This window comes from Rhopalosiphum maidis, chromosome 1 (genome assembly GCF_003676215.2).
Source record: "Rhopalosiphum maidis isolate BTI-1 chromosome 1, ASM367621v3, whole genome shotgun sequence".
Taxonomy (NCBI): domain Eukaryota; kingdom Metazoa; phylum Arthropoda; class Insecta; order Hemiptera; family Aphididae; genus Rhopalosiphum; species Rhopalosiphum maidis.
The window spans coordinates 23,974,553-23,991,290 of record NC_040877.1 but is presented as its reverse complement, the minus strand read 5'-3'; the positions used below and the strand labels follow the sequence as shown (position 1 = coordinate 23,991,290).

The 16,738-nt window shown below is 23.5% G+C and overlaps 1 protein-coding gene across 6 annotated transcripts in view; it reads right to left on the bottom strand.

Moving 5' to 3' along the window:
* The window catches only part of LOC113552232 (multiple C2 and transmembrane domain-containing protein), a 56,530-nt gene that overhangs the window by 36,472 nt on the left and 3,320 nt on the right, over positions 1-16,738 (bottom strand). For 5 of the 6 annotated variants that reach the window (XM_026955036.1, XM_026955001.1, XM_026955010.1 and 2 more), the window contains exon 2: positions 7,682-7,720. The exons of the other annotated variant lie outside the window; for it this stretch is intronic. In XM_026955036.1, the coding sequence (XP_026810837.1) occupies positions 7,682-7,720 (39 nt within the window). The remainder of the gene's footprint in view (positions 1-7,681; positions 7,721-16,738) is intronic. 6 annotated transcript variants of the gene reach the window in all.

Genomic DNA, 16,738 nt, shown 5'->3' with positions numbered 1-16,738 from the left:
TTTTTATCTATTGGACTGTACAGTTCTCGAATTACACAAATTTCTTATTTCTAAATGCTGTAAGAACTACACCAAAAAAATAAAATAGAGAAAAAGTGACGATTGAATATTGTGTCAAATTTCACATATGTATCAAGTTATACTATCAACCTATAAATAAAATAGATTATGTAAATGAACGATTGTTTAAATAACATAATGCAAAAATGTTATTTTTTCTTATGGCAACTAATTATTGTTTTTATGACGTATTCAATTTATACTAACTTTACAAAAAAAAAAATCAATAAAACCCGGTTTTGAATGTGAATAATGGTAGAATCCGGAGCTGAAATTTGAGGTGTCACTTGGGTAGTAACAATTGTCTTTCAGTAATTTTATTAAAAAAACAAATAATTTTTTATTAAAATTAAAATTTCTATTTTACCGTTTACAGTGAAGTCAATGCGTGTGGTTTTCGATTGTTTCATTGTTATCATCCTCGAAACGACACAAAGAGAATATTATCATTTCTGTTCTGTTTCAATAAACCACTGTCGATTCATTGAAATTTCAATTGGACGTAAAATACGTATGATCGACCGTTATAATATAATATTATTAAAGAAATTCGTGACGGCGCACACAGTACGTAAATCGATATAGTAATCGGTTGTTGAAATGATGCTGGGCCATCGCAAAAACCTGTCGTCCTTGTGTTACGCGATGAGCTGCGGGCCCACGGACGACAGTGTATCGTATTCCTTTATACACTTGTCTTGTAGTTTCAGTTTCCACGTATTTCACGCTACGTATTACATTTATTTTCGAGTTCACATACAGTCGCTTAACAAGCATTGGTGCATCGTTTGATATCGATTTCACAATATTTCGGTAATTCCGATCACATATTGTTGATACACACAATGTGCGGTGGTCTGAATATATTGTTGATCTCAAAATTATAATAATAGTTTACTATAATAGTCCTAATCAAAAATAGATCCTACATTGTTAATAATCTACATTTACATAACAACTCTTGGAAATAAAACTAATTATATAAAGAATTAGAGAGTACCGTCCGGTCAAAACGTATCAGTTTTACTAGGACCCACCAAAAAGCATAGTGTGGTAAGACCCTAAAGATTATCGATGTATGATCACAATAATATAATAATAGCGCATGTTTATGTTTCTCACAAAATATGTGATGCAAATATGTTTGCTTTCAATCTAGTTTGATGTAGATATAGTATATATAAACGCTACAGTACAGTAATCTGCAGTATCAAAACTAAAAATGTGAGCACCGAATTCTCGGATTTTATCATAAATAATATATTATAGTATTTAATATAAAAATGTTATTCGATTAAGACGATTTCGAAAAATGATGAATCTTTATCATTATATTAATAATAAAAAGTTAAATTCGTTTTCAAATTTGTATAACAGAATATCTACGTTTTTCCATACAACGAGTTATCCATGCAAATACCAAAATATGTAAATAATAATATTAATTATTTAAAAGTATATTTTGTTGAAAAAAAGAAAAATTAAACAAAAATATAAATGATGATTTTACCAATAGAAAATCAAGAAGAAAATTGACAATATCTGTTTAAATCTTGTTACTCATAATGTGAGTATGTGACTATTAAAAAAAAAAAAAATAATACATTATGTTAATTCTAATACTTAATTATAATAATGGACTTGGTACTAAAAAAGAATAAGAGATTCAAAATACTTCTAAAATTTTGTAGCAATTTAAACGGTGAATATGAAATAGAAAAAAAAGATGTTAATATTACTTTAAATCTAGGACAAATGGAAGTGGCTCTACATTTATTTAATTAATATTTTTTTTTTGGGGGGGGGGGGGGGGGTTAATTTTAATCAACTAGGCGTTCATGTTCAGTGTTACACCCTATTTCTTAACTACAGTAAAGATCTCTAAATTTTTTTTACAGCAAGGCATAGATTATACTACTGATTATCATACTGCTATTTCGTAACTTCCTCAGCTTCAAAACCTCAATCAAATTAACCAATATCCTATCCATTTCGTTTTTATCCATTGTAATAATATAATAAATATATATTATATTGAGATAAAGATCATGGTATCTTGGAGATAATTTACTAAATGTTTACAACAAAGGGTCACGAGTATATATTACATATATAACATTAACAATGATGTTATTTTTATTTACATTTATCAAATAAGTACATAATTAATATAAATTATTTATTATATCCTGTCTCAATAATAATATGTATAAAAAAAAATATTTTATACGGTAAGTAATAATACAGGAAACTCAGTTATTTATACCATATAATATAGCAAGGTAGTACGAAATTATAATATTATTTTAATCAATAAAAATGTTTAACTATTATGGATTTGGTTCTATCTTATGACTAATAATATTTGATAGGATTTATAACTACTAAATATATATTTGTTATAAAATTGATTTTATTTTACATAGATTATAAAAAATAAATTGATTAGATTTATTAGATCAAATATTTAAAGAACAAAATTGAACACTATTTTTTTTTTTTTTAATAGAAGCATTATGAAATACAAGCACAAGGGCAAACCTGCATTTTATTAACAATATACAATATTTATAATTATTTTTTTTTTTTTTTTGTTCTTACTCGTATTATTGAACTTACTAGTAAGCCTCACAAAACTTTTTCATCTCATATTATATATATATATATATTACATACATTATAAAATGACGCTTTATAGTTGATATCATTAAAACGTATTTCATTCTATTTAAGTGACATACATGATAATATCTAATACTATTAGGCGCGGGACCATTAACAAAGTATCTAAAACATTTTTTATCGATTTCAGCTATTTTTCTATTTTTTTTGTTAGCTTTATGTAAACTTTTGTCAAGCTTGGAATTAATCTAACTATATAAGCATATTTATAATTGATACTTGAATAATATAATATTAAGCTAGATAAGTAAGGATTTAGTTCATTTCCTTTATAATATTAAAAAAAATGAAATAAATTGCAATATTAAATATGTAAAATTTATATATTATATAATATAATAAATGCATATAAAATATATATTATATATATACATATAACAAATTTAAACATGAATAAATAAAAAAAGGAAAATTGAATCGATTTAAAAATAAGTAGCAATTCGGAAAGATAGAAACGATATGAAATTTCCATAAACAATTCTAAATGTACAAAGTAATTTAAGATCACGTCCTTGCATAATTTATAAAACATTTAAGTTTTATTTTAAATGTTATATTTTTAATATGATAAATATTTTGAATAGTACCTATGTGCTAAAAATAAAATTATGAAAATTCTTGGATAAAATATACTCAAATTAATAATAAAAAAAAGTCTGTTTTAAACTTTTTTTAAATAGGTACATAATTTGTAAAGTTGAAAAATTAGTAAAATATATAGTTTACAATGATGTAATTTTATACTACTTACCTATAAATAATCAAATACCAATAACAGTACCTGCTGGTAACTCCTTTGGTTTTTATGTTCTACATTTGGTGATTTTTTTTACCATTCTTTAGAAAAATAAGTGCTTCAACATCATGTAAGAGTTTAAATAACTAATTTTTAACAATTTTATTATTTTTATTAAAGAATTAAGATTTCTATTTATAAGATTTCACATCGTCCTACTCCTATTATAAGGTATCAAATTCATTAACATAACCAATTAATTTTCAAAATAATAATTACCTTATTCATTAATTCTGTATGAGTTCCGAAAATGTTTAATAGATATATTGTACAAATAAACATATTTACATTTTAATGCTATAATGAAACAGAAACAATGTTTTCGAATTAGGGTACACAATACATCAAAATCTAGTTCTGAAGATAGTGTTACAACTAAAAAAATTTAATTACATCATAATATTTCATATTTTTTTCAGCTAATCTTAATGATGAATTTTAAATCATAAATTAATTTATTTTTAATAATTTAATTAACAGTAAAAATGTATTTATTGAATGAATAAAAATTTATAATTTCCTTCTTTGTCATATTCTAACTAGTGTAAAACAAAATAAATTCTTTGATTTTTATTGATTTTCAAAATAAACTAAAATGTTTGCAATATCATCATCAAATAAAGGCTATACCTACAGGAAATTAAAAGCTTAACATAATATTATAGCGTAGATTTTCTGCGTTTAAATCTTATTATTATGATTTAATTTAACTAAATTACAGTATAATATACACATGTTATACGATTCATTGTAAACGAAGAACTTTGAAGGTATTAAATAAACTGAAACTATTTTACTTCAAATTTTATTATTTTCGGGTAAATTAAAAATTGTGCTTATCGTAGTAAAATTATGAATTTTATCAGAGTTCATAAAGTACATAATTATATGTAGTAATAGTTATATAAATTAAATTTAACATAACGATTAATAATAAATAATAATAAGAAAAAGCTATTATATTTTTATACTAATGTATTTATGATAAAAATAGGTTCGTGCCAACATTTGAATTTGGTATTTGCAATCGGATATGATATTGTCAAATAGTGGAGTATACTTGAATAAACAATATTAAATTGTTTTTAAATTTGCAGATATCAATTAGGTAGAAACCATCTACTAAAATTATTTCAAATTAGTTGGGATGAGGAGACTTGCACAATATCTTAGTAACTAGTGTAAAATTAATGGTGAACGTGCGTACCTTAGTAATATTTTTTAATAAAACAACGTCAATGCCAGTAAGTTATATTAAAATTTATAAATAAAGTTTAACTTTGGCAGAAAATATGGCATTATTTTTCTTGAAATGTTTTAATTTTATATTATTAAACTTTATTATTTGTTTAGGCATGTATAATAACGAAATCATTTTAAGTTATTTTTTAACTTGATTATTTTATATAATTTTTTGATTTCGTTTTTTTTTTCAAATTCTTCCAGATTCTAAAATCTAAATAGAATTACATTAATGTATGTATTATGTATTTATTTCTTAGAAAATATTTTATTTAAAACTGCTCCAAAAGTTATAGGTACATGATCACTTGTTTGATTTAACACAGAAAGATCAATGTGTTTGCCAAAATTTCAAAATCGATAATTGAATACAACTTACTGATATACAAACGTGTACAATGTACCTACATGTATTTAACATAAAACTAATAGATATTTTATTTTCCAATTAGTAAATAAAATATTGTATATAAACATTTGGTGAAAATTCCATGTATCTATATGTATGGTAACATCAAATAAACAAAATTAATTTTATCAAACATTATATTTGTGTAAAAAATAAACTTTTTAATTTATTAAATTTATTTTTCTTTAATTCTTTTCTCATTTTTACCGATTATATAAAAAATAAATAGTGAGATTTTTTTTATTTTGACCTACCTATATAAAGTACTAACTAGATCTATTCTGGATAAAAATTTTGGAGCATTTTATCAATTACTTATTGTTTATACACATAGGTATACACACAAAAAAAAAATAATAAAATAAAAATATAGATCATTGTAATATTGTAAAATCAATACATTCAATACATTCATCATTCTGCTCATTATCTAAAATTAGATAATGAATTCAAAATATTATAATTTACAACTATTTAGCAAGTAATAGACCAACTCAATTATAGTTATTGATTTAAAATTATTTTTAATCGATTACATAACATAATACATTACAGTATTTATTATGATCATACTATGTCTAACTGGAACGAAAATATTTTTTATGGATAACATAAATATTGTACTTGCAGTTAATAGTTATGTAATTTATATGATTATATACTATAAGGAGTATAAAGTGTCAAAACATTGACGAATAAACAATCATATTATGTATATTTATGTTTATTCATAGCCTCACAGGTACAAACTTTAAAATGAGTAAGTATATACTACAATTTTATCTAAATAATATAAAATAATTGTTTGAACAATCAAATTGAAAAAAAAAATCGCACCATACAATTTTAGTCGTATATAAACATCATTGGACTAAATAAACAGACATTTTGAATAATTCAATTTAATCAAATAACGGTTGGAAAAAAACCATTTGAGTAAACTAAAATGCAGTGACACTATCTTAACCTATAAAAAAAAAATAGAGCTATCGCCATCCAACGTATCTATAATTTTTTTTGATAAAGTATTACATATTATACAACCACTAATTCAGACACTATAAGTCATGAATTATGATATTGTTTAAATGATCGATTATTTCAACATTAAAAACTCAGAAAAGTATCAACATCACATATTTTGCTTATTCTATATAAAATACAGACTATACATGTTCTCTATTTTCAATAATAAAAAATTGTTATAGCGTAGACAATAGGAATGAAGTTATTGCACGACTGGACTACAAGAGTACACCGATTAACGTTGGTCTATTACGCTTACGCCACCCATTTTAACTACAATTATATTACTTATAAGTTATTAGTTATAGTTAATAAGTAATAATAAGCCACTCGATTAAATTTAGATTTTTATTTATCAATATTCTAGTAAGTATGTTAGCTCTGGAATATGAAATAAAACAATTATTAAATAATACAAATTATAAAAATCATGAATCAACAAAATTAAAAACCTAAAAAATTGCAATGATTAAAATTAATTAAATTATTAATAATCAAAAATATATTTTCTAAACATTTTTTAGTTAATGTATGTTTATCATTTGAATAATTACATCAAATATGTTCTTGAACTGGATATAACTATATAGTACATTAGTACATAATATTATAAACAACTTTTGATAAAAATGCACTTATTGTCACATTGACCTCTCCAGAACCCCTATATCGTCATATCGACAATACAATTTAAAATTTATGCAAACATAATGATAACCAGAATAAAAACGGGTTTAATGAGAATTTTGATTTCGGCAAGCATTGAGCTAATTGTGTATTTGATGCCAACTGTACATTGTATAACTTAAAACAAAATGTATGTATATATATATATATATGTTAAAAACAGAAATATAAAATTTAACATTATTTTATTCAAATAGCTTTAGTTTCTATTTGTTTTTTTTTTTTAATAATTAGTTTACTAATAAAAACGAGTAATAATATATTATAAAGTAGGAAAAACTTTTTGATTTTAAAACTATATAAAAATATTTATTTAAATTAATATCCGTTCCCTAGTAATCACTTCACACTTGCAATATGTACTTTGGAATGTAATATTAATTACTAATTTGGTCCTAAACTATTACTATTAATAAAAGTAGATTATCTTGGAATCCAGATAGAGGGTTTTTCTTTTTTTAAATAATATTTATTTGTATGACTAAGTTGTTGAATAAATTGTTACGGCTATCTTTTCTTAGTCTGATTATGCCTTCATTTAATAAAAAAGCATGATATATTTAAGTAAATGACAACTAAACTGTGTTCTATATTTTATCTACTATTTTAAAACCATATATTTTTAATAAAATTATAGATAATTATATTAAACATTATGTACCTTACATATTATCGTTTATAAGCGTGTAATCTATGTATTAATACTTAATAGTAATTTTAATTAATTAAATTTTCACTATAAGCATATTACATTTAATAAAACAATGAACGTATATTACCTGATAAAGAACGTAAAACTATAACAGATGGTTTTTTTTCTGCAAAAAAAAAAAATATCTAATTTAAAACATAATATTTTGAATAAAACCAAATTAAAATATATTTTGAATACTTGAAAACAAAAACCGTATGTATTCAACAAAAAATAGAAATTATTTTGATTACAATTTGTTAGTCAAACTAGATAAAGTCAATTAAAATATAATTTAAATAATTTAATAAGAATACTTATTACTTAAGAATACTAAGAAAACAACTTTAAATTTGTTTACTTGACTATTTAATTTTTTTTAAATTTATTCTTATATGAATTATTAAAATATGTAAATCATATGGCGTTGAAATGAAATGAATATAAAATAAAATTATTATTATATATTCAACAAATGGATAGTAAATTTGATGTTGGTCAAATTAAAATGTGATTTACAAATTGTATATGGCAACGTTATAAATTAATATGATTTAAAAAATATTGAATTTTATATTATTAAAAAAATTAATGTACCTATATTAATAATAATAATTTATTAGCAATCCAGATAATCACAGTAATAAATACAATGTAATAGCTCAACTCACCACTGAGGATATTCTTTTATCAATGATGTTTGGAGTACTGATAAAAGAAAATTAAACATTTTTACATTTTATTTTCTAATATTTTATTCTAAGATATAGTAAAAAACTTTACGTTTGAAAAATAAATATAATAATAAAAATATATACTTATATGTGTAGGTATAAATAAAATAATACAAACTATAAATTGTTTAAGTTATTAATTTACTATATTTTAATAGATTGTTTATATATAATATAAAATTGACAGTTAATAATTTAAATTCAAGCTTTATTTAATAAGTATAAACTTACTTGTGAAAAACATCGGCTTAATTTTAACGTTGAGATAGAAAGAACATATTATTTCAAATTATTTTTTGATGAATATTATAATATATTGGTTTTAAATTAATTAAATTCAAAATTTATATTATGATGTCGTATGGAAATTATATCAAAAGCCACCTTAATAAAGGTACACATTTATTGCTCCACAAATAAATAAATATATATTAATATAATAACATACCTACCGAGTTGATTTTGATAAATATTTGATATTATTATATAAGTTTTGTCGATTAATATGAATAATACTGTATAATATGCTGAAAAATATATATGTTCGTCAGTGTATAGCAACCATTTTATGAAGTATTATTATCATGATGGACTTTGTCTATATACTACATATTTGTAACACGCACATGAAACTACTTTGAAAATAAGCTTTATAGATTTTGATTTTTAAAATTTTTATTCAATTAACTAAATATCCTCACGATCGACAAACATAAAATAAAATACAAAAACTTTGTTGAAAAGAAACAACACAGCAATAGATTTTATTCTTCAGAATAACAGCAATAGTATGGTTTACATTTATAAGATTACAATATATACTATAATTTACCGTAGTTTATACTTCATAGTAATTTGATTGAGAAAATTATAATTTAAAAAAATAATATTAATAAAAATATAACTTACAAAAATCCATAAACTCTCAGATTTTGTCATTTTACTTAAACAATGTGTGTTGAAAAACGAAATTTTTAAATAGGGAGCTTTTTGAAATATGAATAAGCTCTTTATAGTAAAAAAATTTAGATTTTCGTATCGTGATAATATATATTTTTTTTTATTAAATTAATAAGGGATTTATCAATTTAAATAACAAAAGTATAACTATTTTTAAATCGACACGTTTTAACTTTTAAGAGTAGATAGTTAAAAATCTTTCTTAGGAATCCATTACGTTTTTTCATATTAATATCTAATTAAGCTCAATTATATTTACATTTAACAATAGAGTTAATTATTTTGATCTTTAATCATAATATTTTTAAAGATTTTAAAACAATAGTCATCTATATTTAAAAAAAAAATCCTAACCTAACCTTAAGATTTCTAAAAATATTTGGACCTCCTGAAAAGAAGGTTGACTTCATCTATTATTAAAAATGATTGATAAAATGGAATATGTGTTACATTATATATTTTACATTCTTCTTTATGTTCTATTTGAATATAAAAGAATAAATAATGTATGTATAATGCTGTATTTGTTTTATAGAACATGTTTTATTTTATTATTATGTTTTTCAAGAAGACGTAAAATTACTAAGTACCCATTACTTTTTCTAGTTTCTTTGAGAAACCACGTTCTGAGCATAATAAAAAACTGCCAAATATTAGTGAAAAAAGAATATAATCAAGTATGATTTTAACCCCATTACATTTCAGATTCATTTTTCGAATATGATGATTTATTATTGTATTCAAATTTAATATTATAACATTCCGCTACAAAAATACAACACCGATGTAAGCGAAGTGAGACGAGTGCCCAATATCCATCACTATACCAATGTATCATTCTGCCAGGTTTATTTTGTATTAAATTTCCTTTTATACCTTACATTTCAGCTTAATTATTATATGTGTCTTTCAGTTAAATTTATTATTTAGATTATAAATTTCCTACTCGAGTGTGTAAAATGGAAATATTTATAAAACACAAAAGATCCAATTAAGTCTGAAACAACTACACCATCCAAAGTATTTAAAAACGACACGAATCATGTAGAAATTATATTTTAATTTCCTTGTGTTCTATATTACATCACCAGTCTAATCAGCAAACCATAAAGTTGCGAACACCACCGCTGTCAAAACAAAACAGGAAATAATATCTGTCTAAAAAAAAAATATTTATATTATACGTTTAGTTGTCCTGAAGACGATGATTGACATCTCGACTTTTAAATTCTGTCATTTATATGATAATTTTGTTTGAATCCGTGGATCCGTCACTAAGAGGATCTAAACATTCGCTTTTTCTTTAGATTGCTATGCGGTCAATCGATAACATGCGATTTGTTTTGAAAAATGTACAAGAATAATCTGGTCCACCGGTGGTTAAATAGATGGTCATAACTCATAATATAATACGTATGTTGTTACGCTAGTCTCCCTCTTCGAGCACAAAATTGTCTGACATTCGATATATTAGGATCAGTGGATTTATAAATCATGATAATTTACTATTTCAACTAGGGCAAAGGTTTGACGATGAACGAATTATATACTAGTAGTTGAACATTAAAACATTGTCATGTAGAGACTCGTGGTATCGACGCTAAACGATACAATCCGTCGCGCTGCATCATATCTAAAGAATATTATATAATCGAGATCATAATGTTATGCGTCATGCTTTTAGGGCGTCATCAGTCTTCACAACTTCACTATAACTGTATAGAAAGATCATAATCCGGAATAATATGCGTAAAAAATCGTGACGTAAAAAAAATTGAATAAAAGGAAAATGCTTCGCATTATTATTATTATTAATATAAATTAATTTTAATTAAAAAAAATCTTGTTATTTCGAAACTACATGAATGCGTGGTTATTTTTAAGAACTGTTAATATATGTTAAACGTGTGTAAAATACAGAGGATAAAATTTTCATTGGTGTTATTATTATTATGATCTCATAGTAAATTGGAAATTATTTCCTACACAGATTTTTAATTTTATCGTTTGAAATATTATATTTTATATCTAAGTACTATCGTAGTATCAATATCGTATACCATAATTAAAATGTTTATTCAGCTATGTCAAACACTAGCAGTGTTTGGTAAATCTAAAAGAACAGTTAAAATAAAATGAATCATCTAATTTTGAAAACAATTATGAGTTGAAACATTTGACCATTTGAGTAGTTTTAGTAGTTTTTTAAATAAATGATGGGGCACCTAAAAAAATACCTCATTACCATTAATTAAATGTTTAATTAAATAATGAGTACATTATGCAAAATCGTAAAATAACAAATTCTCATTATCGTAATGAATCTTAATATAAACTTACTAAAATAATAAATACATTATCAAAATTAAAAACTACGGATACAGCTGCAAAACGTCAACAAATTAAAGGAGTATAAAAACCATTCAAATCACAATAGAATTTAGCAAACACCCTACTGCAGTAATAAATATTAAACAATGAAATTCAATCCTAACAATGAGAGTATTTATCTAATTTTCGCGGATAATATAACATAAAACAGAGAGGAGAGAATTATTGAACTTTTATAGTTTTCATTAAAATGTAAATATTTATTTTTTATATAATAATATACATTTTAATATATTTCAGAACAATTGGCTCACTATACAGATTACGTTTACGTGGTGAAAATCTTTTCAAGCTTTTCTCACCTTTCTTTGTAATATGTCATTATCATCTGTTGATGTGTAAATTAAATGCCAGATATATTGGTTAAGTACTTTCCTCGCCAAAAGTTACTTTATAATATTATTGAAAGTACAATATAAATTATATGATAATAATTCAAACAATATGTGTCTTGTATGTCATTAATTACTAGATCATTTGGGTCACCTAGTAAATTATTATAGTCAATGGCGCTACTCAATACAATAATACCGTTAAGACAACAAGCACGGCCGCGAATTAGTAGCCATTGAGTTTAAGGTGGTTGGGTGGTGGGACCGTGTACACGAAAAAGGTAGTTTAATAGCCACAACAAACCCGTATAAACAAAATTTAAAATCTAGCGTGCCATAATAAAAAATATTATAATAACTTACAGTAAAGCAAGTTTAATAGTCAATTTTTACCCACTTACCAGGAGTTAGATTATGCTAAACAATATATAACACTCCCTAGGTATATACTTGTTAAAAACATTAAACTAATTTAATGAAAAATTAAAATATATCATTAATATATATTTTCCGTTAAGTATTTAAATATAAAAACAAATACACTCAAAGTATTTTGCTATTTTGCAAGTTTGTGTGCTATATTAGCGTCTTTATTCTTATAGGTCTAGAGACTTGGTATAAGTATAATATAAAAATTAGTACTTGAAACGAATTTAAAATACAAAACAAATTATCTATTTAAATAATGCTATACGGCTATACAGTCAAATTTATTTAAAAAAATTTATATCATCTACAACCAATTAGTAAACACAATTTATAAAATATCTTCTTACCCCTAAATCTTTATTATTACATAGTACATAATAGTCCACGAGCCAGGTAAAACTAAACAGTAACGTTAGGTTAGGTTATAAATGTATTATATTAAGATAATTTAGTTTCTGAGTTTAATAATAACTAAATATATATATTTAGTTTTATATACCATAATAATATAAGATTATAAGAGAGAGAGAGAGAGAGAGAGAGAGAGAGTTTGAGTGATTGGTTTCGATTCGGAGAAACATTTTAAAATTAATGGCTGCAGCAGATAATCTAGCAGACTAATATTATAGTAAATCTATGAGATTCGAAGACTTTCTTAGCGGAAAATATTTATAGATATTAGATACTAAACTCGTAGTCTATGGATTCAGAACATCAATACCAGACAAGCTCAATTGGGTAAAATCAGTGGCGTAGCCATGTGGGGGAGGCAATGGACCAGCCCCCCGGTTGTATCAACTTAATATAAAAATGAACAGTTATTGTTAATTGTTGATTATGTTTTTTAGTATTGTTAATCCTTACTACGCCACGGGGTAAAATACTTTTAACTAAAATTTACGATAACTCATTTAATCCTATTCATTTGTACTATACACTACATATTACAATATAATATTATCATTTATTATACAAAACCTATCAATCGTCACACTTACATGGATTTCTTTCGGAAGATGTGCGAAAATATACATGAAGAGTTATTATGTCTGTCGTAGTATACCACAATAAGAACTTACAACAATTGGTAGATATTTCAATGGAAAACCGTAGTTTTAAGGAGTAAAAATTTAAATACGTTATTAGACACTTGAAATGTTCTACCGATTTATACCTGCTATTCTGTTTTAATAATTTTATTATTATTTTCATAATAAATCTGAGATAATGTACTTTTGAATTAAATATTTTAATACTTATTGTGTCATAAAAATAAATAATACATTTTTTAAAAAAAAAATAATATTTTTATAACATAAACATTATTCTTTCATGGTACAAGTGACAAGCCATAAGATAAATATAGGGATTTGTGGTATCCAGTTTAATATTTATAAAAAAAAAAGCAAATTTAATGAATAGTAAATTGGTAAATAGTATTATAATATTATAATAAACTAATATATATAAATAATAAATATATTATATATAACTTTTTTATTGATTATTTTAATATAAATCTGCGTTCTTATCGCATTTGTATATAATTAAAACCTTACTAAAAATAGCTTCTAAGTTTAAAACAACAAGACTGTTAAGTCTTTCTGAAAAGAGATGATATTAAATAATTTTTTATTCGGTGAAATATAGCAAAAGACCTTTTAGCTGAATAGTTGAATGCAAAATTACACAGGAACATTTTTCAAGTCACATACATCAACATATAGACAAATTGTGACTATTTGTTTTTCTTTTATAAATTTATTTATGTCTAATAAGGTTTTAGGAAGCTTCATGGCTAATATTAAAACACTTTGAAAATAACAAATTCATTTTCTAAAGCTTCATCTAGATCTTGTTTATAGATAGGTAGTTACTAGTTCTTATCTTTTTCCACCTTCATATATATCCAAAGGACCTAGCTCTTTTATTTTTTGAATAAAGCTGCAGTTGGATATTATATTGTTAAAACTTTATGTCTTCATAAGCAGCTTTTCTTTTGTGGAGTTCAATTATTAAATTATTACAAATTAAATAAAATGTATTGATTTTAAAACTGTTACATCTATAAATCTATAATATGATCACTGGTCATTAATCAATGGGATTCATCAAAAAGATATACATAAACAAAAATGTATGTTATCACTGTTGATTGTAAGATATGCATACTAATATTAATCGTATTACTATTACTTATTTTATAATAAATTAGATATTATAAAAGCAATACTAGAATTCTGCTACTAAGTAATGTAATTAAAAATGTAATTACTGTAATATCAATATACAGGCGCATGCAGTACTACATTGTACACAATCTATCCAATTGACGATTAGATTAAAATTTATAGTAACGAATAAGTGCAGAATGATACAACAATACATTATTATCGTATTTTGAGTATTATTATTGTTTATTCTAAACTGATAGAAATACAGAGTCTGTAGTCTAATTAGCTATACCTATACGGTTCAAAATAAACAACGTGCATCGAGCACGGTCATTTTAGACCGGAGCAATATTCCGTGGTTTAGATTAACATGTAAAAAGAATCAATATTCAACATTACACGGTTAAATTATAATTTCCCATTACAAATTCGAAAATATAGTCACCTTAAAAATGTTTTCACTCCCTAATACCAGTGTTGGCTATAGCCTACCGAACAACTCCTTAATACGGTCCTGCATATAGGTACTATTAATTGTTCAGCACCCATAAAACAACATTATGAAACTGTCAGAATTAAATAAACATTTTAACATATTGAATTTTTAATTTTCTTTTTAAACATTAACGATAAAATACCAAATTATTATTTTAGTAAAATAAATATATTTATTAAAAATCTAAAAACTAGATAGAATATTGTTAAATACTATACATATAGTATAACAAATTAAATATAATAAATGTACACAATTTATGTTTAGATAGACGACCTAATGGAATGAGTCACATAAATAGTTGTGTTAAAAGTTTTTTTTATCATAAATCATACTATTAGATTTTCAAGCGTTGTATAGTTAAATATTACGACTTAAAACAGAATTTCTAACCAAATTTATTATCAATAGAAATTGGAATAATTACGTAGCATATAATATTTGTGATTTAAAGATTTTCCATTGTGATTAACTAAAATTATTTTTTTTAACTTAATACTAAACATAATATACAGTATAACTATTAAATACTTAAAATTAAATGTTTTGCTTAATTTTATAAAAATTAAATAATAATATATAGGTAACGTCTTAAATTTACATAAACATATAAATAGATAATATTTTAATTCTTAAAATAAATGAAAAAATTTGTTTTAAAATACATAAGACTAAAAACCAAAATAATATTCATAATGCACTAACAATGTACACCAAGCATTATTTAAATAAAATCGAATACTATACAAATACACAACACGTATTTTTAATCCTAGTAATAAACCATGAATGACTGAATAAGAATTATTTCTAAAAATAGGTATTGGGCTTAAATAAAAACCAATTTATTGATTTTCGTGATAAGACCAAACCATTTCTCGAAAATGAATAGCCACAATTATTCGGAACTCATTTGCCGTTTTGGAATGCATTCGTGGCATGAGCAACAGCCCACAGACATCAACGAAATAAGGTTGGTAAATGGGTACCATTTTGGTGAACTTTGAGTATCGAGTGGGTCACTATTACAGGTGAGTTAAATTTGAATTCAATGATATATTATCGTTCTACTAAAAATGATTCTAAGCGGAAACGGTCCATTAGCCTTTATCAACTTAAATAACTCAAAATTTAATAAAATTTTTCTGTAAATACCTTAAAACAGTAAAAATAGATTCATAATATAAATAGATAATATTTAAAATAAACAAAAAGTACCATTCTATATAGCAAAATTCGTAATAATATATTATACGTAAAAGTTTTAAGTTCTCACGAATAATGTTTTTAAAATATAACATCATTATTATTGTTATTAATCGTTTAAATAAATAATTCCATCCAAATTTTAAATTAAAATGTCTAAACAAAATAATTGTCTATATATCTTGTGCTTATAAATTACTTAAAAATATTCATAAAATATAAAATGTAGCATAAACATTTGGTGAAATGTTCAAGTACCTATCTTACTGTTATTTTTTAATTACATAAAAAAAAAATCGATTTTGTCAAAAATAGGATTTACGTAAAAATTCCCGTTGTTTTTTGTGTTTTTCTCGATTAAAAAATAAATACTGAGAGTAATTAATTTTAACCTCTTAAGTACAAGCTAAATCAAACTTTTTA